At 40.1% G+C, this 25,353-nt stretch overlaps 1 protein-coding gene across 1 annotated transcript in view; it reads left to right on the plus strand.

Moving 5' to 3' along the window:
- The window catches only part of neb (nebulin), a 58,661-nt gene that overhangs the window by 991 nt on the left and 32,317 nt on the right, over positions 1 to 25,353 (plus strand). The window contains exons 2-61 of the mRNA XM_087174990.1: positions 270 to 372; positions 3,598 to 3,642; positions 4,531 to 4,638; positions 4,836 to 4,943; positions 5,260 to 5,364; positions 5,449 to 5,553; positions 5,680 to 5,784; positions 6,636 to 6,740; positions 7,539 to 7,643; positions 7,739 to 7,846; positions 8,284 to 8,400; positions 8,810 to 8,911; positions 9,021 to 9,128; positions 9,240 to 9,344; positions 9,482 to 9,580; positions 10,203 to 10,307; positions 10,397 to 10,504; positions 10,648 to 10,761; positions 11,154 to 11,351; positions 11,441 to 11,548; positions 11,640 to 11,738; positions 11,867 to 11,971; positions 12,239 to 12,346; positions 12,513 to 12,824; positions 12,952 to 13,158; positions 13,267 to 13,371; positions 13,486 to 13,593; positions 13,686 to 13,997; positions 14,148 to 14,354; positions 14,456 to 14,560; positions 14,707 to 14,814; positions 14,931 to 15,242; positions 15,411 to 15,617; positions 15,721 to 15,825; positions 15,921 to 16,028; positions 16,117 to 16,428; positions 16,622 to 16,828; positions 16,930 to 17,034; positions 17,161 to 17,268; positions 17,357 to 17,668; positions 17,797 to 18,003; positions 18,089 to 18,193; positions 18,529 to 18,636; positions 18,732 to 19,043; positions 19,150 to 19,353; positions 20,273 to 20,377; positions 20,505 to 20,612; positions 20,705 to 21,016; positions 21,123 to 21,326; positions 21,496 to 21,600; positions 22,026 to 22,133; positions 22,226 to 22,537; positions 22,639 to 22,842; positions 23,012 to 23,116; positions 23,217 to 23,324; positions 23,573 to 23,884; positions 23,977 to 24,180; positions 24,269 to 24,373; positions 24,800 to 24,907; positions 25,067 to 25,348. Of these exons, the coding sequence (XP_087031116.1) occupies positions 298 to 372; positions 3,598 to 3,642; positions 4,531 to 4,638; positions 4,836 to 4,943; positions 5,260 to 5,364; positions 5,449 to 5,553; positions 5,680 to 5,784; positions 6,636 to 6,740; positions 7,539 to 7,643; positions 7,739 to 7,846; positions 8,284 to 8,400; positions 8,810 to 8,911; positions 9,021 to 9,128; positions 9,240 to 9,344; positions 9,482 to 9,580; positions 10,203 to 10,307; positions 10,397 to 10,504; positions 10,648 to 10,761; positions 11,154 to 11,351; positions 11,441 to 11,548; positions 11,640 to 11,738; positions 11,867 to 11,971; positions 12,239 to 12,346; positions 12,513 to 12,824; positions 12,952 to 13,158; positions 13,267 to 13,371; positions 13,486 to 13,593; positions 13,686 to 13,997; positions 14,148 to 14,354; positions 14,456 to 14,560; positions 14,707 to 14,814; positions 14,931 to 15,242; positions 15,411 to 15,617; positions 15,721 to 15,825; positions 15,921 to 16,028; positions 16,117 to 16,428; positions 16,622 to 16,828; positions 16,930 to 17,034; positions 17,161 to 17,268; positions 17,357 to 17,668; positions 17,797 to 18,003; positions 18,089 to 18,193; positions 18,529 to 18,636; positions 18,732 to 19,043; positions 19,150 to 19,353; positions 20,273 to 20,377; positions 20,505 to 20,612; positions 20,705 to 21,016; positions 21,123 to 21,326; positions 21,496 to 21,600; positions 22,026 to 22,133; positions 22,226 to 22,537; positions 22,639 to 22,842; positions 23,012 to 23,116; positions 23,217 to 23,324; positions 23,573 to 23,884; positions 23,977 to 24,180; positions 24,269 to 24,373; positions 24,800 to 24,907; positions 25,067 to 25,348 (9,303 nt within the window). The 5' untranslated portion in view covers positions 270 to 297. The remainder of the gene's footprint in view (positions 1 to 269; positions 373 to 3,597; positions 3,643 to 4,530; positions 4,639 to 4,835; positions 4,944 to 5,259; positions 5,365 to 5,448; positions 5,554 to 5,679; positions 5,785 to 6,635; positions 6,741 to 7,538; positions 7,644 to 7,738; positions 7,847 to 8,283; positions 8,401 to 8,809; positions 8,912 to 9,020; positions 9,129 to 9,239; positions 9,345 to 9,481; positions 9,581 to 10,202; positions 10,308 to 10,396; positions 10,505 to 10,647; positions 10,762 to 11,153; positions 11,352 to 11,440; positions 11,549 to 11,639; positions 11,739 to 11,866; positions 11,972 to 12,238; positions 12,347 to 12,512; positions 12,825 to 12,951; positions 13,159 to 13,266; positions 13,372 to 13,485; positions 13,594 to 13,685; positions 13,998 to 14,147; positions 14,355 to 14,455; positions 14,561 to 14,706; positions 14,815 to 14,930; positions 15,243 to 15,410; positions 15,618 to 15,720; positions 15,826 to 15,920; positions 16,029 to 16,116; positions 16,429 to 16,621; positions 16,829 to 16,929; positions 17,035 to 17,160; positions 17,269 to 17,356; positions 17,669 to 17,796; positions 18,004 to 18,088; positions 18,194 to 18,528; positions 18,637 to 18,731; positions 19,044 to 19,149; positions 19,354 to 20,272; positions 20,378 to 20,504; positions 20,613 to 20,704; positions 21,017 to 21,122; positions 21,327 to 21,495; positions 21,601 to 22,025; positions 22,134 to 22,225; positions 22,538 to 22,638; positions 22,843 to 23,011; positions 23,117 to 23,216; positions 23,325 to 23,572; positions 23,885 to 23,976; positions 24,181 to 24,268; positions 24,374 to 24,799; positions 24,908 to 25,066; positions 25,349 to 25,353) is intronic.

The following is a 25,353-nucleotide window of genomic DNA, read 5'->3' on the forward strand; positions in this document are numbered from 1 at the left end:
AAGGTAATTGGGTTCAGTGGGGGGGGGGTGGCTTTCAGCATCCCAAAATATCTCTGGTGGAGTCGTCCTTTGGTCTCTCGCCCCAGTTTATGCAGGTTGAAACTGTAATTCAGTGCCGCTGATTTTTGACATTGACATTTAAGTTAACTTTGCTGCCCTGTTGGATTGTACGTTTACTCATTAGATATGCCTTTCAGTTTATAAGGCCAAACTTTGTTCATTCAGGGTTTAAATGAATGCCTCAAACTGTCATCTGTGTTTTTCTGTAGGTTTTAGTACCTCTAAAACCGTCCCAAAATGACGACAATTGTGGAGGAATATGAGGAATTTGAGGAGGAGGAGGAGGAGGAAGAGGAGGAGATTGTGGAGGAGGTAAGTGGACAGCTTCTCACAGAGTTTTGGACATTAATAGTAAAACACTTTCATTACTATTCTTAATTAGTTTTTGTTGTTTCCAGCCAAAATGTGATTAAAAGCTGCGATATAATTTCATTAGATTCAGCAGACTGAAGTTCTCTGCAGGTCCTGTGGCAGGCCCTATGAATAGTTAAGTCAGGGACGATCCAGTCAGCAGTTCATGGACCCGGTCACCCATGTCTGCTGGTGGATCCTGTTTCAGGCAGACGCCTTTTTAAAGGGTTTTAAATCCTGGATTTCCCTTAACAGCTGACTATAAATCAAAACTATTTCAAATTGAAGGGAGAATATTTTTACCAATGTTCTTTTTAAAAGTGCAGGTACTTGTACCTGAGCTCTCGCCTTATGGTACACAGCCCCACAGCATTATAAATGGAGTCTAGTGACGTAATCATTACACACGTTTATGTATTTTTGCAGCAGGTCAGTAGTTATCTCCCAACATATCCAACCTATTGATGAATATACCTTGGAATGCTTCAATACTTTTTAAAATTATGATGTTGTCCTTCCTGTGTAGCACAGGTAGTGCACGATTGGATTACATACAATTTGGGGCTGTGCCAATGTCTGGAAGTTACCATTTTGTCTTTTGCCTCGAGTGACCTGTTGAAATTCTTCTTCACATTTCACTTCATATAATTTGATATTCATCATTCACCCAGAAATATTTGTCTACAGATTATGTGATCAAACCTCATACCCCCTAAGATTTCTCAGGATGTTTTCATTTTGTGTGTGTTGTAATTATTGTGTTGTTGAAGGTCTCTGTCTCAGTGTCCAATGGAAGAGTGAAAGCAGAAGGCTAACAGCTTAATCCCATATTTCCTGGTGAAATAGGATTAAAGATAGCCTTGTATTTGTTCCTACTTAATATTGCAGATATCTTATAGGGGAGTCTGAATGATGTTTTTGGTGACATGGTTTTACCTGAACATACCCATCAATCAGCTGTTATCATTTAACTCCCATATAACATATCGGCCGTGTCAAATGGATTTACCATCTTTACTGCAAAGATGTAAATCGTTTGGGAGGCGGGACAAATGGATAGCCACAAACTCAATACACTCTGATTTCACTAGCACTTTCATCTACACTGTGGAGAAATGTGACATTGTTTTGAGTAAATAGTAAGACGGCTTCTTATTTAGTCTACAGAATGGGGAGAAACATAGTGCTGTTCAGGTCAGATAATATATGAAAATATTCATATGGTTGAAAATACCTTCACAAAAGTTTAGAAAGTAATACGAGTAACTTTTATTTGATAAGATCTACATCATGAATCATTATGATCATGAGTATTTTAGGTAAGTTTAGTCATTTTCAGGCTTTCTCTTTAATCCAATCCAGTCACCATTGGTGATTCATTATCTTTTCGCACACAGTCACATTTCTTATATGTTGAGTAGTTTTGTGTTTAAGTATCTTTAAAAAAAAAAATGACTTAACTTCTCAGGTCAGTAAGGGGTGGAGTGTAGAGTTCTCTGTCTGGCATTCAGACAAATTTAGAAGTGGACATCTATGGCACATTGGCAGAGAGATGGCGCGGAGGGAGAAGTAAAGAGAGAGAAAGCAGGAGAGAGAGAGAGAGAGAGAGGCAAGTGAGACGAGTCACTGCTGTAAATCACACTCCAAGCGTGTTAACGTCACAGCTAGAAATGTGCTTAGGAGAGGAGGTTGCATGGAAAAACCGCCTGCTGGGTGTTAGGGAGAGGTGGTTTTTGAATTGCTTTGTAGGGATGTGTAATAGAATAGTGTTTCATCTACACCTATGGTTCTCTCCTGTCTGATAGACTCAGATATCGAAGCCTCTTACAAATGTTGATCAAAATGATTGAGATGTTCTTTCGCTCAGCTCTGGTTGTTCCTAGATTTCTGGTAGATTCGAGGGATTATTGGTTAGCTTCCAAAGCCACTTAACTCATAATGTTCACCCTTATGTGACTGTAAATATTTCGTGGCCCAAGCAGAGGGATGCGTAATTCAGACAGGCTGCAAGTTAGACGTGCTATTCATGGAACAGTATGCTATGTGTGGGAATACTGTCAGTTACTGTAGCTAGAGGTGCTTGACTTGAAAATAACATTTCCCCATAAATGGATGGTTTTACCCAAATTACAAGTGGTACTTACTTCAAGTGGGATCAAACCATGCAGAGACGTTTTGGTTATATGCCCAGATTTTGGGATATCCATCTCTGAAATTTCTCCATCCACTTCAGCACAATAAACATGAATGGGATTTCATTTGTGGTTCAAAAGAGAACCATTTAAAATATGTTCAACAATAGCATCTCTTCCCAGAAACAGTGTAACTGTTACTGAATAATCCACAGACACAACTGTAAACAGTTATTTTATGGGACTATTTCTTTAGAGGAAGCTAGTTCCTAAGAAAAACTTGGACAGTATCTTCTGTGGACTATTAAGAAACAAGGACATTATTTCTTGCAATTCAAGTTAAAATCACAAATTAAATCCCATTCACTTCCATTGTATTGGAGTGAAGCCAGAAAACTCAGAGTCAGATGCATTGAAAACCCAAACTATCTGCATGGCCAGGTTTTACTAGAGGTAAGTGAGAAAATATGTTGTTGTTTTTTTTTGTAATTTGGGTGAAACAATCCTTTAAAACCAGTAGAGCTGTGGTTGAACAGGCATTGAGATTATAAAGCTGAGTAAACAGTTTGTATACTGCTGTGTGCTGTAGCAACTGATAAAAGGAACAAATGACAAATAAGAATAGAATTATCGTCATGTGAGCGGCCGGTGTTTATAGACGTGGTCAGAGGATCAAAGATTTAGAGCGGTCAGGCTCACATATCACACAGGATATTAATGCTTCTCTTTCCTCTGCAGAACACAGGCTTAATTAAACTGCAGTCACAATTACAGAATACTTTATCTCTGAGGATTTTACCTTTCTTTCAGTGACACTATTTGAGTGGAGAATGAATCTGTTGAGGGCATGTGAGAACACCTACTAATGTGATGCAGAGTAAAGTGATTTCCCGCTTGTTATACTGGAAGTGTCAGTGGCAGTAATTAAAAGGGCGCCAGAGCTGTGGAAAAATCACCCTCGATCCAATAGAAATACTGTTCTGTTTCTCCCATCACTTGTTCTCGAAGTTTTGAAACCCCAGAGTTTTTCCTATATTTGTAATATGTTGAGCAGATTACATCGACGACTGTCACTGAGCACAAGACTCAGTCCTTTCAGGTAATTCACCTTCTCCCAAGGGACAACAGTTCAAACAGTGCAGGATGCCCTCTCTTGTCTTGACAATGGTGCATCCCCCTCCCTGTCTGCATGCCTGTATGGATAATCCGCTGTCTGGTTATTTCTTCGAAGACATAGTGTCTTTGGTCTTTATGTGTTAAGCCTTTAAAGTTAGAAAATGACACTAGTAATTAGTAAAAAGAAATCTGCACGAACACAAAACTCCTTTTCAGTAATTACAAATGAATTAGCCATTCTTACATTTTAATGTGACCTCCAAGAGGAAGTGTCGGCTTCTTGGGCAATTAATGGCTTCTGGCATTTGGTTAATAGTGGCTTTGCTGCCCAAGAGATGAGATACTGTACCCCTCACATGTTGCTCAGCTTGACGTTGCATGCGGCACAATGCTCTCATAGATACTGTAGGTGTAACTGTATTTCCATCTCTTCTCTTTTGCTTTGTCTTGGTTTTGTCTGTTCTTCAGTCACCCTTCATCTGACATTATCTTAGTACATAATAATGGCATTATTCTAACTTGCTGACTTCCATGTAGAATGCATTTTATTCACTTCATTCATAACCCCGTAAGTCTTAACTTGAATCACTTCATTTATTGAAGGTGAGTAATTAGAGTAAGAGGAATGCTGCAGAATCACACAGATTGATATCAATGTGGTCAGAGTTTTTCTCTTGACAATATCAGATCGTTATTAAACCAACCAACCTGCATCACAGTTACAATATACCTGAAATAATCAGTGTCTTTGATGACTGCCTGTAAGTGGATGTAGTTTTACTTCCTCGCCAGTATGCTTTGTGTAATTAAGAAACCCAGACCCTTTTTTTTTGTCGGATAATTAATTGTATTTCCCTCTGTCCTCCTCAAGTCTGGATTGCCCACCAGGAAAGTCAGGAAGAAGGTCAAGGTGGATACTTCCAAGTTCATGACTCCATACCTGGCTCACAGCCAGAAGATGCTGGAGCAGTTCAGCCACGTAAGAAACGTCAAAATCAGTACCTAACTATAGTTCCTAATTTGGCTGCTGTAGCAGTATATAGTTGTTGAAATGAAATATTTAAAAACATCTAATTACTACCTTTGATTGCAATATTTTTGTGATTTACTTTTACTTCATATATAATAATTTAAGTGGTTGCAGTGTATATCTTTACTGTTGTGCTCTGTCTACAGAACAAGTATCGCCATGCTTATGACGTGTCCAGAGGTCAGCCTCCTGCCCTCACCACTGTTACCCCTGAATTGATCCGCATCAGGAAGGCCCAGGAGCAGCTTAGCGAGGTAGTACTGAAGACTGTGGTGCAACTGTCCCCCAAATTATGCTGTCTAAAATTTAAGGATGAGGGTTAAAAGGTTAATGGGAGATTTCTGGTTCTCTTTTGTAAAAAATTGCCTAATGAAACAATCCTGTAGGCGGCATGAGGCTGAGTGTGATGGTATGAATGTGGAGCAGAGGTGCCGAACAAATTTAGGTTTGCTTAAATACAGGAATAAAAAAGAGATGAAGATAAAAAATAAAATAAAACTGAATTCCTTGAATTTGATTTGATCTTGCTCTAGATGTGAATAAAAAAGAAATGACATGTATCATCATCAGGTTAAATACCGCATGGAGGGAAATAAGGCTCGGACGACAAGCATGTATGATGGTGAGGCCAGAGAGATCGCCCACGTCAAGCATGTGTCTGAACTGATCAGCAAGGTGAGTAACCTCAACTTACAAATTATCATTAAAAACATGTACTCGTGACTGTTTAACACCAGTGTTTTTGCTTTACTCTTCCAGGTTCTGTACAGACAGAAGTGGGATGAGACTAAGGACAGGTACCTGCTGCCTCCTGATGCTCCTGAGCTGGTCCTGGCTGTGAAGAATGCTGCTAACTACAGCAAAGTAAGCAATAGCTGAATTTTATGTCCAAAAAGAGGATTTTTGAATAGTTTGTATGATTAAACTGGATCAGTATCTGCTTATTTTTTAATGTGCATGGAGTAAATCATGACTTCACTCCTTGTTCAGAAACTTTACACGGAGGCCTGGGACGAAGAGAAGACCATGTTATATCCTTACAGCGACAGCCCAGAGCTGCGCAGGGTGGCCAAGGCTCAGGAGGTCCTCAGTGATGTGAGTTGAATTTACCCTCAACACCCGATTCTCAACAGCAATAAATAAAAACACATTCAAGTCATTTATTTATTTTCAGATAAAAACATTTGACTCTAGGTTTGTAATATGAGAATACAAACTGTGAGAATTTTGTCAGCTGTAAAGTTATTCTACACTTTATATTGTGGCAGCTCCCGATTTAATACTTGTGATTGCATTAGGCCATAGAGATCAATGATGCAATGATCTATCAATGAGAAGGATTGCTATATTGGAATTAAAGGACACTGTTCACTAGCTGGACACAGACATTCTTGTCTAGTTAAGTTATTGCTAAGCAGTTTTTCCATTGATTTTCCAAGAAATAGTCTTTTACTATTCAAGAAATTACCATATACTATATTGATATATGAAATAAAATGACATATACCAAGATGCTATTTTCATAAAAATGAGGTCAGCTGGGGCTTCAAGCCATAAGGCAACTTTCTTGGAGTCCTGTGTTTTATCATTTAATTCACCTGGGCAGTTCATGTCTTACATTGACTTTGCTAGCAAATTGCCATTCAGCATCAATCACACAGGCGAGCACATTTCCTCTGCCCTCTATATATTTTTTTTCAGGGTCCATTTGTTTGTGCTGAGTCAAATGTATCATATGAAGCCTTTCCCATTCACACTGCAGGCAATTAAAATGGCCATTTGTGCCCCTCCTTCTTCTTTTTTTAACACAAATGTATTTAACCTTTTCTGCTGATGTAGGGAAGTCTCCAGTCAATGTAGATACAATCTGTACACCAAGGTCAACTATTGATGTTGAAGAATTAACCACCTCAGTAAATTTCAACTCCTGCTGTCTGCCCCCACAGATTCACTACAAGAAGGGTCACCATGAGCGCAAGGCCAAGTACACCTCTTTGCCTGATCCTCCCGAAATGGAGCTGGCCAGGAAAGCGGACCAGCAGCGCAGTGATGTAAGCAGAACCAATTTAGACTGTCTCTCAAACACATTGTTTAAGTGTAAAACAAATATAAGAAACACAAGGAGATACAGGTAGATAAAGTGATGAATCTACCAATTTTATTAACCTTAGATTTAGTCATGCATTAGCTCGACAATTAACGTGATGCTCCTGAAAACAATATTCAGTGTAAGGTATAAAGAATTAGGAATACTGTGTATAAGTGTTTTCATACACCCTCAGAGCCCTATTCTCTGTTAACAATAGTGCGAGCACAGTAAAGTATGCCACAGTGCAATGGGTGTGGCAACACACTTCTGGTATTTGTGTGGCTGAAGGTGTGTGGATCCCCCACAGTTCACTTGGAAATGGTGTAGAATTACCAGGAATCCACTGTTACACATTATATACATTATCTGCTCCGTGTTGGGGGCTGGTTTTGTTCAGAGCAAGTCATCACACGGCCAAACAGACGCAGGAAGAGAAATAAATCTCCATGAAAATTATATTTTAGAGGCACAAACCTGCACTTTGCACAGCGCACCTACATGGAAACAGGGACCTCAGAGATCCACCGACCATAAGTCACTGGCCACCTGCTCCCTGATGTTACTGACCACGCTAAGCTGGAAGGGAGAGGCTAACAATAGCTTTAAATTACAGGCATTCCAGTCATTCCCAAAGTGTGTTATCAAACATATCAAGATATATTACACATTAGCATTATCCATATATCCTCTACACATCACAGCAAGATCTTTCCTCTTCAAAATACATCTTCTAATGTTGATTTTTATTTGTTCTCCACAGCTTAAGTACAAGGAGGATTACAATAAAAATGTGAAGGGTCAATGGTGTGAGACGCCCTACTTCGACGTGGCCACTGCCAGAGTGGCGATGGACAACCTCAGCAGTGTAAGAGCTTACTACTAGGAAAGGGGCGGGATTTTCACAAAGGTATTATTTTGTCATTTTTCTGTATCTTACCCGTCAATGTCATTTCTTTGCAGAGGAAATACACGCAACATCATGAGGATACGAAAGACCAAATTTATTTCATGCAAACAGACACGCCGGTTTACGACTCAAACAAAAAGGCTCGTGTTGCTGCTAGTGAGGTGAGTCCACACAAACACGCACGCACAAAGGTATCGGAGTATTTTTATGGGCACTATCTCATGTGGAAGACACGACAGGGAGTTGACCTCGTGTCTCAGAGTAGAGTGTGACTCAACACAGTGAATCCACTCTGACGCGCTGGTTTGTGCCCACGCTTGCACTGCGTGATTGAGAGATCCACATTTGGTTCACTGTCACTACACAAATTCAGTGCGCAGTTTCACCAGTTTCCAGTAACAACAAACTATGTGAAGAGGCCACCCACACATCCACACACAATGCAAACGTGCATCATTTTGGGAAACGATAAAGACATACATATTGTTCCACCACGATGTTATGTTATATGAGTGAGTGTATCAACCATGTGAATACATTTGATCAACACACTTTGTTCTCTTCTTACTGACACCAATCTCCACATGTTTGTCTTTAGGTCCAATACAAGAAGGAATATGAGAAGTCAAAGGCACAGTCCGACTACAACACGCTCCCCGCCACTGAGAATCCTCTCCTCCGACAGCTCAGATATGCTGGCAAAATCCTCAGTGATGTAGGTGTTTCTGGAGAAAGGAATTTTTCAATCATAGCTGGTTTTATTAGAGATGATAGATGATATTTGGGGGAAAACAAACAATAAAATCATAGAAGTTGTGCAGTAATATTATAACAATGACAATTACTCTTGTTAGACTTTACACAAAAAAAAAATGGGGTGACTGCTTGAATGATTGACATAGTTGTGGGTGTTATATATAGAGAGAGTTTAATATAAAGCTACTGGTGGATTGTTGTATTAGTGTAGTCTTGTATACAGTGAGTTAGTTGATGCCAAAAAGGATTTAATTGAATCAAGTCTTACTGACAGGGAGTGTGTCATCTACTTGAGTTTTAATTTATTTCTGTTATTGATTTATTTGTGATGTTTCTATTCATCATTTGTTTTTTTATATTCTTTGCAGAAAGTATATAAGGCCAACTATGAGAAATCCAGGGGTTTCAGCATCAACTACTGTAACACGCCCAAGTTTCAGATGGACTCAGTACTTAAACAGTTCACTGACGTAAGAACACTCAGTGAGATGCAAAGCTTAAACCAATTACATAAAAAACAATTCTATTATTGTTTTCTTTTTTAAAAACATACACATTTTGATTTCCTTTTTTTTTTAGGCACATTACAAAGATAAGTATGACAATGAGGTGAAGGGCCACTACATCGGCAGCTATGAAGATCTCTACATGCTTCACTGTCAGAAAGTTGAGGAAATGAAGAGCGAGGTAAATCCCTGCATTCACATTTCGATTTTTCTAAATTAAAATCAGTTCTGTAAGAATCATTTAAATACTTCCTTAAATCTTTCCTCACAATAAGTGTATTTTATCTCGCAGCACCAATATAAATCTGACTATGAAGACATCAAAACGAGATGCTTCTACCCTCAAACAGTCACGCCTGAATATGAAGCAAGCAAGAAGCTTCAACAGTGTAACGATGTGAGTAGTCGTGGTTAATAAGATACTTTGGAGTAAAACAGATTCACATTACTCCTCTTTCAGTATAATTATACTGTACAACCTAAATATAACTTGTGTCACAATTTTTTTTTTTTTATATATCTTGTGGTTTGCAGAAAGTTTACCGGCAACATCCAGACACAGTGAAATTTACACAAGTGGTGGATTCGCCAGTTCTGGTTCAAGCCGCCGTCAACGCCAAACAGCTAAGTGACGTATGTACCATTTATGGACCACCTCCTCTTAGTACTGGTACAAAATGCATTACCATTAAAATAAGTTGAGTATATCTCAGAAGCTCACATTGGAAAGTGATTACTTGTCAATATTGCTACATTTGAATTTGTTCATACTCACTCTTTTGTAAATATATAAATAATATAAATCATGAGTGTGATGCATATAAGGTTGCTGTGACCATAATTAGGTTTTATATTGTCTGTGCATTGACTGGAATTGCTACAATCATCAGCTAATGGTCTAGATCAAATTTCTCCTAGATATGCAGATCACCTTAAAATGTGCCCAATCATCCACGTAGCCCAGCTGTCTTTCTGTGGGCACCATGGAAACTGGAGAGCCATCTCTCTGTAGTATAAATAGCAACAAGCATTCATTTGGCCCAGAATAAACCCTGTGATCAGTGAAGGGGCTGGGGAGGCAGAGAAAGGAACAAGTATGTGTCAGATAGAGAACGGCTAGTACACTGCTGCCCTCCAGTGACAGAGCATCAAATAGCACTTTATCTTAACTTGCCCGTTTTCAAATGACTATACTTGTACAATATGTAATAATGTTAAAGTAAAACTCAATTATATCACTTTGTTCTTATTGCAGTTGAACTACAAGGCAAAGTATGAGGAAACAAAGTTCAAGTGTAGTCTGCCCCCAGACTATCCCTTCTTCATCCAGTCCAGAGTTAACGCTTTTAACCTCAGTGATGTAAGTAATACTCTACAAATTTAAATTCTGTCAGTTTTAATTTGGTATACATTTTAAATTTCCTGAATTGCATGATTTTCTCCCTGCAGAACTGTTATAAGTACGATTGGGAGAAATCTAAAGCGAAAAAGTTTGAGGTCAGGGGCGATGCCATCTCGATCCTGGCTGCCCGCGCTCACACAAACATCGCCAGTGATGTAAGTATGCTACACTATCAGTCAGTATGGATTTCAGTATTACTTTACTCGCCGTCTTGCTTCGTGTTTCAGTTACTTACTCAGTTTGTCAGAGTACTTGTTTCTTAATGTAGTTATTGAAAACCTTTTGTTTTTATTTGCAGGTTAAATATAAAAAGGAGTACGAGAAGAACAAGGGACAAATGGTTGGAGCCCTCAGTATTAATGACGATCCCAAGATCTTGCACTCTGTTCACGTGGCCAAAATCCAGAGTGATGTAAGTCATTAACTTGCTATAAAACTAAATTACTTATATATCCTGTACTTTTATTTTATTCTTGAACAATCTTTTATTGAAACTTTAAAAAAAAACTTCTCAAAATAATTTATATTCACTTGCTTTTTTAAACTGATGTTCACTGTTTTGTGAAATTGAGTTTGTCCTTAATATTTTATTTCTGTTTTGTATCGTCATTAATAGTTTCTATTTTGTAAATGTAACTTTGTTATGATCATGTTTGTTTGATGATTTTAATATGAAGCACTTTTTAAACTTTTGCCTCAAGAAGTGCTATATAGATAAATCTTAACTTATTTACTTACCTTAGTGAGTGATATAGTGACATGAGTCACCCTTCACCTTTACTTATTTACTTACTATCTCCACAGCGTGAATATAAGAAGGACTATGAAAAGATAAAGACCAAGTACCACACACCACTGGATATGTTGTCAGTCACCTTGGCTAAGAAATCCCAGGCCATTGCCAGCATGGCTGGGTACAGGAGCATCAGTACCAACTTCTTCCTGCCCTATGACAGTGTGCTGCTGGACCTGGCCAAGAAAGCCAACGTCATCCAGAGTGACGTAAGTACAGACAGACTTTACAAGGTCTTATGGTTGACAGTTTGGTTGTGACACACTTTAATTTCTTTGTTTTTTTTTCTGCATCACAGAACGAATACAAGTCTGACTACAACAGCTACACTAAAGGTAGCCCATGGGTGACCTTTGGCTCCATGGACGTGGAAAAGGCCAAGAAAGCAGGAGAGATCCTCAGTGAGGTATGTGCGCAACAGCATCACATTAATAACTACATATTTGATGGTTGGCAGAACATGTCACATAATGTGTTAATTTACTTGTTTCTGACAGAGAAAATACAGACAACACCCAGACACAATCCCCTTCACATCAATTGACGACCACCCCATCATGATGCAGGCCAAAGTCAACCAGCTTCAGAGGAGTGATGTGAGTCATCAATCTCACTGTTAATTCTGCAGAGAGAACTTGGATCTCCTTTTCTAATGTCATTTTTGAGAAGATTGTTTTTATCTTGAGTCTTGATCTGAGTACAGCACATGTGACTTTCCTTACAGCGGTTCTACAAGAGAGGTCTTGAGGAGATTCATCAGAAGTACTCTCTGCCTCCTGATGTCCCCGAGTTCCAACAGGCCAAGTGCAATGCCTACAACATCAGCAAGGTGATGCATACAAATACTGAGAGATCACATTTAATTATGTAATTGAAATATTTTCTCATGGCACATAGCAGTAATTTTGGGTACATTTAAATGACTTTGCTCCTAAATCTGATGTTACATACAGTAGATATAGTATACAGGCGTACACACCTACATATACTGTAGGTGTGAAAGTGTGTGTGTTTAAATATGGGGTGGGTCCATGCCAAACTTATTAAGTGTTCATATCTTTTGTTGTTATTTATATCTGTAATCTTGTCATTTCAGAACTACTACAAGCACGCCTGGCAGGAGTTGATTGCTAAAGGTTATGACCTAAAGCCCGATGCTATCTCTGTGATCGCTGCCAAAGCCGCCAGACACGCTGCCAGTGATGTAAGTTTTCTGAAAGACTGAGGCAACTCCTCAGAGTCATGGTCGATCTCCACTTTAACTTGCCCTGTACCAAACATGTCTTGTTGCATCATATAATCATTAAAATTCTTTCAGTACTAATTGAATTTAATCAATAATTAGAGATGCTACATGCTATTCATTCTAGGTCCAATACAAAAAGGCTTACGAGAAGGCCAAAGGCCACCACGTTGGCTTCCGCAGCCTCCAGGACGATCCTCTGCTGGTTCACTACATGGAGGTGGCCAAGCTGCAGAGTGACAAGAACTACAAGAAGGACTACCACAAGGCCAAGCTGAAGTATCACACCCCAGTGGACATGATGAGTTTGGCTCATGCCAAGCACGCCTCTAAAGTTCAGACCTTTGCTGGCTACAAACAGCACCACCATAATTACTGTCTTCTTCCTGGCTCTATGAGTCTCGACCTTGCTCGCAGCATGAACTACAATTCTAGTGATGTAAGTTTCATATTCCTTTGAGGAACATTTGTTCCTTCACCATAATTTTGATAAATACTTAATTTTTGTGGCTGAAGGATGGTGTTTTCACAGTCACTGATAATTTGCATACTCTTTTACGTTCCAGTATCACTATAAAATGGATTATGAGACCTCGGTTAAGGGAACTGGCTGGATTCCCATTGGTTCCCTGGAGGTGGAAAAAGCCAAGGCCGCAGCTGCAGCTCTTGATGAGAAGAAGTACCGCCAGCACCCTGACACCATCAAATTCACCAGTGTTCCTGACTCCATGAACATGGAGCTGGCCAAGGCCAATGCCAAGATCATGAATATGGTGAGGAAGAGGAAACAATAATTTCCTCTTATATAAATCTCATTATTTTCATCTAAGTATTCCTTTTCAGAACAGACATAAACCAATCTTTTCAATGTAATTATGCAGAAAGAGTATAAGGCCAGTGGAGAGAAGTTCATGCACACTTACCATCTCCCTCCTGATGCCCCTGAACTGATGCAAGCCAGATACAACGCTGTCAACATCAGCCAGGTTAGTTGCAGATTCCTATATAATATTTTACAGCCTATCTGCATGTATACAATTTATATAGAAATGAAATTGATGCTACATCTGTAACATAACACTGATTATCTATTTATTTAGAATTACTACACCTATGCTCATCGTCAAGATCTGCTCAAAGGACATCATGTGAAGGAAGATTCTATTCCTATTGTTGCAGCAAAATCCTCCAGAGACATTGCCAGTAACGTAAGTTGTGATTGTTTTATTAATAATACTATTCAGATATTAATGCATTTAGTAGAGTTATTCATAATACCTCATGTTTTTCTTTTATACAGTACAAGTACAAGTTGGCTTACGAGAAGGCCAAAGGCCAACACGTTGGCTTCCGCAGCCTCCAGGACGATCCTCTGCTGGTTCACTACATGGAGTTGGCCAAGCTGCAGAGTGACAAGAACTACAAGAAGGACTACCACAAGGCCAAGCTGAAGTATCACACCCCAGTGGACATGATGAGTGTGGCCCACGCCAAGCACGCCTCTACTGTTCAGACCTATGCTGGTTACAGAAAGATCCCTCACAACTACTTCCTTCTGCCCGACAACATGCACCTGCAGCTGTGTCGCAACATGATGGAGATTCAGAGTGATGTATGTTTTCCCTTTTCACTCATATAATTGCTGCATATCCTGTATAAGTTAATTGATTTTATACACAATAGCAAAGCAATGTGCACTGTGATGACTTTAAACTCTTCCACAAAATTTTAATGATGATTTTTTTTCATTATATGCCCACAGAATGTCTACAAATCAGATTATTCCAACACCTTTAAAGGCGCAGGGTGGGTGCCTATTGGTTCTCTGGATGTTGAGAAGGCCAGAGCTGCTAAAGCTGCACTGGATGAGAGAGGCTACCGCCAGCATCCCAGTAATCTCAAATTCACAAGCAAGACTGACGCCATGAACATGGCTTTGGCTCTGACCAACTCGAAGCAGATGGACATAGTATGAATGTCTTCTCTTTATAATATGTTGACACATTAATGCGTCTCGGATTCTCCTACAAGGATTTTACAAAACTTCCCTGTTCTTTTTCTTTCCTCTAGGCTGCATACAAAGCGTCTGGCGAGAAGTTCGTGCACACCTATAATCTTCCCGCTGACAGCCCTGAGTTCCTCCAGGCTAAATTCAATGCCCAGACCGTTAGCGAGGTCAGAACACAATACATTAACTGAAAATCAACGTTAGACCCTGTTTTATCAGCAAAATTGCAAAGCCAAAGGAAAATCTTTTGCCTGAAATGCCAAGTGTATATGAGCATCATGTGTGTACCTAACACTTTTCTGTTTATCCACAGAGTCACTACAAGCACAAGTGGCTGGAAGATATTGCCAAAGGATATGACTTGAAGCCTGATGCTATTTCTATCCTGCATGCCAAGCACGGCAGACATATTGCCAGCAATGTAAGTAAATCATGAATCTATTTAACACAGTATGTGATCAATACTTTTTTCCAGGTAAGTGAAACATTCACTATTCTATTATATATATAACTAATTAATTTTCCTTTTTCTTTTAGGTCCAATACAAAAAGGCTTACGAGAAGGCCAAAGGCCAACACGTTGGCTTCCGCAGCCTCCAGGACGATCCTCTGCTGGTTCACTACATGGAGTTGGCCAAGCTGCAGAGTGACAAGAACTACAAGAAGGACTACCACAAGGCCAAGCTGAAGTATCACACCCCAGTGGACATGATGAGTGTGGCCCACGCCAAGCACGCCTCTACTGTTCAGACCTATGCTGGTTACAGAAAGATCCCTCACAGCTACTTCCTTCTGCCTGACAACATGCACCTGCAGCGGTGTCGCACCATGAACACCCAGTCAAGTGACGTGAGTGGCAGTTTTATTAGGGCATTGTTTTCTTTCTGAACCAAAACCATGTTTGAAATGCAACAACACTGAATATACATTGTATATACATGTGTCTCATTGACACATTTGTGCAAGTTTAAGGGAAAAAGGTTCACTCTTCCAACTTAACTTGTTTCATGTTTCCAGTGTAATTACAAGTCTGACTGGAATAACTGCGTCAGAGGTATTGGATGGGTCCCTATTGGCTCAATTGGAGTTGAGACCGCTAAAGTCGGTGGTCAGATTCTGAGTGAGCACAAGTACCGCACTCATCCATCCAACTTCAAGTACACCAAGCTGATGGACTCCATGGACGTGGCTCTGGCCACTGCCAACAACCAGATCATGAACAAGGTGCAACATGTTTAAATATATAGTGCAAGGTCCCAAAAACTAAATCATAATCTAGCTCATAAACATCATAATTCATTTGTTTTTCTGTTATCTTTATTTACAGCAAGCATACACTGCTGCCTGGGAGAAGGACAAACTGACAGTCCACATCATGCCAGATGCTCCTGAGATTGTCCTGGCCAAGGCTAATGCCCTCAATATGAGCAATGTCAGGCATTAAATTACATTACAAAACTTAATTTTTTACCAATTTAACTTTATTAAATTTATTTCATTCATATGAATCTGTTTGTTTTTCCACAGAAACTTTACAAAGCAGGTATTGTGGAGATGGCCAATAAGGGCTACAACCTCAAAGGAGATGCCATCTCCATTGTGGCTGCCAAGTCTGGTACCAATATTGCCAGTAATGTAAGTTGCCAAAATCTTCCTGTCTTAAATCAGTATTATAAAACAGTACAGTCTCTGAGAGTGAGAAAATATGTGTTTGCTATCACAGTACAAGTACAAGTTGGCTTACGAGAAGGCCAGAGGCCACCACGTTGGCTTCCGCAGCCTCCAGGACGATCCTCTGCTGGTTCACTACATGGAGGTGGCCAAGCTGCAGAGTGACAAGAACTACAAGAAGGACTACCACAAGGCCAAGCTGAAGTATCACACCCCAGTGGACATGATGAGTGTGGTCCACGCCAAGCACGCCTCTACTGTTCAGACCTATGCTGGTTACAGAAAGATCCCTCACAGCTACTTCCTTCTGCCTGACAACATGCACCTGCAGCGGTGTCGCACCATGAACACCCAGTCAAGTGACGTGAGTGGCGGTTTTATTAGGGAATTGCCCTTCTAGACTGAAACCATATTTGAAATACAACAACACTGAATATACACTGTGTGCTTCATTTTCATATTTGTGTAGAAAGTTTAAGTAATAAAAAAAAAGGTTCACTCTTTCATCTTAACTTCAAAACCAATGTTTCATAACCCTCTCGTCTCATTCTTTTCAGTGTGATTACAAATCTGACTGGAATAACTGCGTCAGAGGTATTGGATGGGTCCCTATTGGCTCAATTGGAGTTGAGACCGCTAAAGTTGGTGGTCAGATTCTGAGTGAGCACAAGTACCGCACTCATCCATCCAACTTCAAGTACACCAAGCTGATGGACTCCATGGACGTGGCTCTGGCCACTGCCAACAACCAGATCATGAACAAGGTGCAACATGTTTAACTGTTGTCTTAAACCCAAGGCCACAAAGATGTTAATAATGTTCATAACCATTATCATTCCTTTGTTTTTTTTGTCTTCATTTACAGCAAGCATACACTGCTGCCTGGGAGAAGGACAAACTGACAGTCCACATCATGCCAGATGCTCCTGAGATTGTCCTGGCCAAGGCTAATGCCCTCAATATGAGCAATGTAAGGGGGATCATTGAAACTGACACTGCTTATAATAGTTAATACTGTATATTGTTAATTATGATCAGTCTGTGAATATAAACACTGTTTCATTTCACTGTTATCTTACTTTTATGTCTTTTATAGAAACTTTACAAAGCAGGTATTGTGGAGATGGCCAATAAGGGCTACAACCTCAAAGGAGATGCCATCTCCATTGTGGCCGCCAAGTCTGGTACCAATATTGCCAGTAATGTAAGTTGCAAAAATCTTCCTGTCTTAAATCAATATCATAAAACAGTACAGTCTTTGAGAGTGAGAAAATATGTGTTTGCTATCACAGTACAAGTACAAGTTGGCTTACGAGAAGGCCAGAGGCCAACACGTTGGCTTCCGCAGCCTCCAGGACGATCCTCTGCTGGTTCACTACATGGAGTTGGCCAAGCTGCAGAGTGACAAGAACTACAAGAAGGACTACCACAAGGCCAAGCTGAAGTATCACACCCCAGTGGACATGATGAGTGTGGCCCACGCCAAGCACGCCTCTACTGTTCAGACCAATGCTGGTTACAAGCACATTATCTCCCGCTACACAGTGCTGCCTGATGCCATGAACCTGCAACTGGCTCGTAACATGCAGTTCATTGCCAGTGATGTATGTAGAGAGTGTGACCTATATGGAGATTTTTTAAAACAGAAATCCAAACATTAATGTTTTCATTACTGTATGTAGCTGTGCTGCATTGTGAAGGAATACTCTCTCTGTTGATATTCCCCCCTTAGAACCAGTACAAGAGTGACTATCATAGCTGCGTAAGAGGATTAGGTTGGGTTCCTATTGGATCGCTGGATGTCGAGAAAGCAAAAACAGCCGGCCGGATCTTCAGTGAGTCACAATATCGTCAAGCTCCTAGCAACTTCAAATTCACCAAGGACATGCATTCCATGGATCTGGCTCTGGCCACTGCCAACAACCAGATAATGGATAAGGTACTGAGTAGAACTGAACATGAAATTAATAGAAATTACTTTTTTATTATTTACGTTTGTGAACCAAGTACATTTTGGTTTTTAGCAATCCTACACCAAAGCCTGGGAGAACGACAAGACTTCGATCCACATGATGCCTGATGCAATGGACATTGTTCTGGCCAGAGGAAACAAGAAGAACTACAGTGAGGTACAGTGTAATACCTTCATGTTTCTACGCAATTTCCACAATTATTTCATAGATCTGTTATGATTCATAATTTTAAAAAAAAGTTTAAGGCATCAAAAGTGATGATGCTTTAAAAAACAATGCCATGAACAATTTCAATTAATCAATCAATTTCATACAAAGTGCAGTTAGCAAAAAACCTGAATCAGAGCAGTATTTGGTGTGGCCCACCATGAATTTGGGATAGATCAGACAGATGCTATAAACAGGAAATTGGTACACTACCCCTCAAGTCATTGTATGAATATATTCATTTTAAAGTAGACATGCTATTCCTTTTCCCTTTCTCTCTTCAGAAACTGTACAAACTGGATAATGAGCTGTCCAAGAAGAAGGGCCATAATTTCCATGCTGATGCCATTGCAGTCCAGGCAGCCAAGGCCTCCACTGCTATTGCTAGTGATGTAAGTGTCTTGTATGGTGTTTCTATACTGTACGACCTATTGTATATAAAATTTCTTATGTTTGGTTATCAAATCTCTCACACTTGCTTCTTTAGTACAAGTACAAGACAGGATACCGTAAGCAGGTCGGTCACCACATTGGTGCCCTCAGCGTCCAGGACGACCCTCTGCTCATGCTGGCTCTGAACTCAGCCAAGATCGCCAGTGATGCTCTGTACAAGAAGGACTTCAACAAGTCCAAGACCAAGTTCCACCTGCCAGTGGACATGCTGTCCTTTGAACTGGCCAAGAAGAACCAGATTCAGGTCAACCACGCCAACTACATCACCCGTTTGCACAAATGGACCTGTCTGCCAGACTCCACCGATGTCGTCCTGGCCAGACATGCTTATAACCTGCAGAGTGATGTGAGTATCGATCCTTGTGGAAAGTTACCATGTTCATCAATGTATATTTTTTAAAGTTTGGTGAAACTTTCACTGTAATAAACCTGTTTTGTTTTGTTTTGTCCAGAATGTGTACAAGGAGGATCTGAAGAATTTGCAGGGTACTGGATGGGTGCCCATAGGTTCACTGGATGTTGAGAAGGCGAAGAAAGCTGGTGAGATCCTGAGTGAGAAAAATTATCGTCAGCACCCAAGCAACTTCAAATTCATAGCCACTACTGAAGACATGCCCATGGTTTTGGCTAAGGCCAATGCTCATGTCATGAACAAGGTATTTCGTTTTCAGTTACTGCCCCAATATTTTATTGTTTTTCATATTCTTCCTGTGTTTTCTTTGTGTTGAGTAACTGCCTCTGTTTGGTTTTTTCTACACCAAGACATTTATATTATATTTTTGTTCAGTAATTTAAAGATAAAAGCAGATAACATGGCAACATGAAATAGACAATTGACGAAGAATATATTAATTTTTATAACACACATTTGTAGAAGTAGATATAGCTGCTACAGTAGACAAGATAATGACAAATCAGCTCATTTTATCAAACCAGATTTAACATTCTTTAATAGATGAGTGTAATTTACTTGAAACAAACATCATGTCACACAACAGACAAGCATTTAATTAATTCAAATTTATTTTATACCCTGAATACCTCCGCAATGGTTTTATTATATTAAAAGAATGTGCCTTAGTTTCTCTTGCCTTGTGAAAATAAAATCACATCATCTGCATAAAAAGATGGTACACGTTCACCATCACCAATGTTCGAAGTTTTGCTATTGCCACATAGGCAGCGTTAGCATTAACAACTGTTTACGCACTAGTCTAGAGGAAATGTTGCGAGTTCAGCATTAAACTTAATTCCGTTACTCACCAAGAGCTGTCTCCAGCTGTGGAAAGCAACGTCAATATTAACTCTTCTCTCTATCAAGTCTTTTCATCTACTGAAGTTAGCATGCTAACCAGCTAGCCCCAGCCCGTCTCATGAGTTTCGGTAGCAACTCAATGTAGCCTCCAATCTCCAATCTCCAAGATGTAGCACTGCTCAGAGGGCGTATTATAACCTCTTGTCTCGTAAACATAATGATGGATATTTATGTGAGATCACGATTGATTTAATTATGAATGCATGCCAATGACATCATCATCTAAATGTTTAATTTTTGTATGGAAACTTACTTTACAGAAAGCTTACACTGAAGCCTGGGAGAAAGACAAGACCTCCATCCACGTCATGCCTGATGCTATGGATATTCTGTTGGCCAAAGCGAACAAAGTCAACTACAGTGTGGTGAGTGAAACATCGTCAAATAATTTAAGTTGTTATCATAGCTTCTCAAACAGTATACCTCAAAATACACCAGCATTTTCCAGAAGATGTTTGAAGGTTTTTTTTTTGGTATTTTTACTTCATACAGAGCAAGTACAAGCAGGCACATGAAGATGCCAAGAAGAAGGGATATGACCTGCGTAATGATGCCATTTCCATCATCGCAGCCAGGGGTTCCAGGGACATTGCCAGTGATGTAAGTTGTTTGATTTCACTCATGATAAACACCGACCAAACATTTATTAATATACACATAACCATGGAACTTTTTTTTCATTTTTCTTCCAGTACAAGTACAAGACAGGATACCGTAAGCAGGTTGGTCACCACATTGGCGCTCGCAGCGTCCAGGACGACCCTCTGCTCATGCTGGCTCTGAACTCAGCCAAGATCGCCAGTGATGCTCTGTACAAGAAGGACTTCAACATGTCCAAGACCAAGTTCCACCTGCCAGTGGACATGCTGTCCTTTGAATTGGCCAAGAAGAACCAGATTCAGGTCAACCACGCCAACTACATCACCCGTTTGCACAACTGGACTTGTCTGCCAGACTCCAACGATGTCGTCCTGGCCAGACATGCTTATAACCTGCAGAGTGATGTGAGTATCGATCCTTGTGGAAAGTTACCATGTTCATCAATGTATATTTTTTAAAGTTTGGTGAAACTTTCACTGTAATAAACCTGTTTTGTTTTGTTTTGTCCAGAATGTGTACAAGGAGGATCTGAAGAATTTGCAGGGTACTGGATGGGTGCCCATAGGTTCACTGGATGTTGAGAAGGCGAAGAAAGCTGGTGAGATCCTGAGTGAGAAAAATTATCGTCAGCACCCAAGCAACTTCAAATTCATAGCCACTACTGAAGACATGCCCATGGTTTTGGCTAAGGCCAATGCTCATGTCATGAACAAGGTATGAAATCATATTCAAAGAATTACTGAGTATAATATGAAACTACTCTATCAATTATATATGGATATGATAAGAAAAATATTTAATCATAAAAATGTAAACATGCAGAGTTCAGTAAATGTCAGTAAGTGTCAGTAAATTCTCATGTTGTTGTTATCTGTGTCTACAGAAATCATACATCGAAGCCTGGGAGAATGACAAGACGAAGATCCACGTCATGCCTGACGCTATGGATGTTCTTCTAGCCAAGGCGAACAATGTCAACTACAGCATGGTATGTGACTAATTAAACAGTTATTGTGGTACAGCAACTCTTATTTATGGATTACTTTCAAATAGGGCTCCGAGATAAGACATGAATGAAATCTGCATTTTCATATTGATAAAGATAATTTTCTGATATAGATAAATATATATCAAGGTTTTTCAATCACATATAAGATAATGAAGTAATTGTTCAGTGAAATTAAACAGACAGAAATCTTTATATGCGTAAAAAAAGTTAAACTTTCTTTAAACATATTTTTAATTACAGCTTGCCTTGAATAATTAATTTGAATCACAGAAGTTCATACATGGTCGTCATGAAAAGATACATTTTTAAGTCATAAAGTTATGATGCTGAATTATCACTTAGCCCCACTTACAATGGAAAATAAACATATTTAACATCTGTGGGATGTTTGTGTTTGTTTACAGAAAAAGTACACACAGGCACATGAAGATGCCAAGAAGAAGGGATATGACCTGCGCAATGATGCCATTTCCATCATCGCAGCCAGGGGTTCCAGGGACATTGCAAGTGATGTAAGTTGTGTGATTTCACTCATGATAAACACTGACCATACATTTATTAATATACACATAACCATGGAACTTTTTTAAAATTTCTCTTCCAGTACAAGTACAAGACAGGATACCGTAAGCAGGTCGGTCACCACATTGGTGCCCGCTGTGTGCAAGACGACCCTCTGCTCATGCTGGCTCTGAACTCAGCCAAGATCGCCAGTGATGCTCTGTACAAGAAGGACTTCAACAAGTCCAAGACCAAGTTCCACCTGCCAGTGGACATGCTGTCCTTTGAACTGGCCAAGAAGAACCAGATTCAGGTCAACCACGCCAACTACATCACCCGTTTGCACAACTGGACTTGTCTGCCAGACTCCAACGATGTCGTCCAGGCCAGACATGCTTATAACCTGCAGAGTGATGTGAGTATCGATCCTTGTGGAAAGTTATCATGTTCATCAATGTATATTTTTTAAAATTTGGTGAAACTTTCACTGTAACAAACCTGTTTTGTTTTGTCCAGAATGTTTACAAGGAGGATCTGAAGAGTTTGCAGGGTATAGGATGGGTGCCCATAGGTTCACTGGATGTTGAGAAGGCGAAGAAAGCTGGTGAGATCCTGAGTGAGAAAAATTATCGTCAGCACCCAAGCAACTTCAAATTCATAGCCACTACTGAAGACATGCCCATGGTTTTGGCTAAGGCCAATGCTCATGTCATGAACAAGGTATGAAATCATATTCAAAGAATTATTAAGTATAATATGAAACTACTCTATGAATTATATATGGATATGATAAGGAAAATATTTAATCATAAAAATGTAAACATGCAGAGTTCAGTAAGTGTCAGTAAGTGTCAGTAAATTCTCATGTTGTTGGTATCTGTGTCCACAGAAATCATACATCGAAGCCTGGGAGAATGACAAGACGAAAATCCACGTCATGCCTGACGCTATGGATGTTCTTCTAGCCAAGGCGAACAATGTCAACTACAGCATGGTACGTGACTAATTAAACAGTTATTGTGGTGCAGCAACTCTTACTTTCAATGGCACATTGAAATGCTTAACGTCTCTGTGATGTTTGTGTTTGTTTACAGAAAAAGTACACACAGGCACATGAAGATGCCAAGAAGAAGGGCTATGACCTGCGCAATGATGCCATTTCCATCATCGCAGCCAGGGGTTCCAGGGACATTGCCAGTGATGTAAGTGTTTATGATGTTTTGTTATTGAACTGAAAAGTGAAGAAGTGGCAGATAATTCATTGTATTGTACAGCAGAGGAGTAGAATTAACATTCTCACTTTTTTCTTATTGGACAGATGTCATGCATTTTACTGTAGGCAGCTAATTATAATTTGTCAGTTTGAGTACAGTGAATTAAGTATTTTTAATTAAGTAAAGTGTGTGTGTAACTGTTAACACACAATAACAATTTTTCTTTTCTCTTCCAGTACAAGTACAAGACAGGATACCGTAAGCAGGTCGGTCACCACATTGGTGCCCGCTGTGTGCAAGACGACCCTCTTCTCATGCTGGCTCTGAACTCAGCCAAGATCGCCAGTGATGCTCTGTACAAGAAGGACTTCAACAAGTCCAAGACCAAGTTCCACCTGCCAGTGGACATGCTGTCCTTTGAACTGGCCAAGAAGAACCAGATTCAGGTCAACCACGCCAACTACATCACCCGTTTGCACAACTGGACTTGTCTGCCAGACTCCACCGATGTCGTCCAGGCCAGACATGCTTACGACCTGCAGAGTGATGTGAGTGTAGCTGTCACATGAATCTGTTTCTGATTTATGTTCATACCACAAAATGTGTCACAAGTTAAATTCTGTGCTACTGCACCTCACAGGCTGTCTACAAAGCTGATCTGAAGTGGCTCCAGGGCATGGGCTGGGTCCCCATTGGCTCACTTGACGTGGAGAAAGCCAAGAAGGCTGGAGAAATCTTGAGCGAAAGGAAGTACCGCCAGCACCCCAGCACCGTTCCCTTCACCTGCTCCACAGATGCCATGGAGATCGTACTGGCAAAGAATAACGCCTTGACCATGAACAAGGTGGAGATCATCATTACCTTGATTTGCACTGGAGATCTCTTTAATTAATAGCATAGTTAACACTGGGATTATTTGTGTTTTGTTCCAGCGTCTGTACATCGAGGCATGGGAGAAAGACAAGACCAAGCTGCATATCAAACCTGACACCCCTGAGATCCTCCTCTCTCAGCAGAATGCGATCAACATGAGCAGGGTTAGTATAATTCTTATGGCACGTGACAGGATTGTGAATACTGAATGTTTTTGTTTCGTGATCTTTGCAATATCTTTGTCAAGTCTGGTTCTTGTGTTGGAGGTATGACAAATCTTTTAACTGGTTGTGTTGACTTATTGACCACCTTAAGCCTCATTCAGGTTACTCTCCATTATGACTTGAATCAGCAGCCAGATAAGATTCGAACAGCAGATTCCACAAAAGTGATCCCTTAAGCAAAGTCCTACTGAAAACCTTTCTGGCATATTCTTGACATCTGGAAGCTTTTCTAAATGCCATAATTATACCTCCATTTGGTTTTCCTTCTTAAACATATTTTTATAAATAGATAGTTCTAGCATTGTAGAATAAATGTTTTCATCCAGAAAATGTATTCATTTATGTCTTTTTTCTTTTTTTTCGCAGAAACTATACAGACAAGGTTTTGAGGAAACAATTAATAAGGGCTATTTCCTCCCTGCGGATTCCATCTCTGTCAAGGCTGCAAAGGCCTCCAGGGACATCGTCAGTGATGTGAGTGACTTATACAGCATTATATACAGTATCTCTTTATATTATTAACACACTGCAATGAAACACAATATGAGAGATGTTCTAGTTATAAAATAAAACTTTTTTCTGCTGATTTCATCAGTACAAGTTTCCCCCTAACTATCTCTTCCCTCCATGCAGTACAAATACAAGACAGGATACCGTAAGCAGGTCGGCCACCACATTGGTGCCCGCTGTGTGCAAGACGACCCTCTGATCATGCTGGCTCTGAACTCAGCCAAGATTGCCAGTGATGCTCTGTACAAGAAGGACTTCAACAAGTCCAAGACCAAGTTCCACCTGCCAGTGGACATGCTGAATCTTGAGCTGGCCAAGAAATGCCAGATCCAAGTCAACGATTTCAACTACAGGACTCATCTGCACAACTGGACTTGCCTACCAGACTCCACCGATGTGGTCCAGGCCAG

The sequence above is a fragment of the Seriola lalandi genome, unplaced genomic scaffold (assembly GCF_002814215.2).
Source record: "Seriola lalandi dorsalis isolate HSWRI2012SDOR001 ecotype SW California unplaced genomic scaffold, Sedor1 jcf7180002054406, whole genome shotgun sequence".
In the NCBI taxonomy this organism is placed as follows: Eukaryota; Metazoa; Chordata; class Actinopteri; order Carangiformes; family Carangidae; genus Seriola; species Seriola lalandi.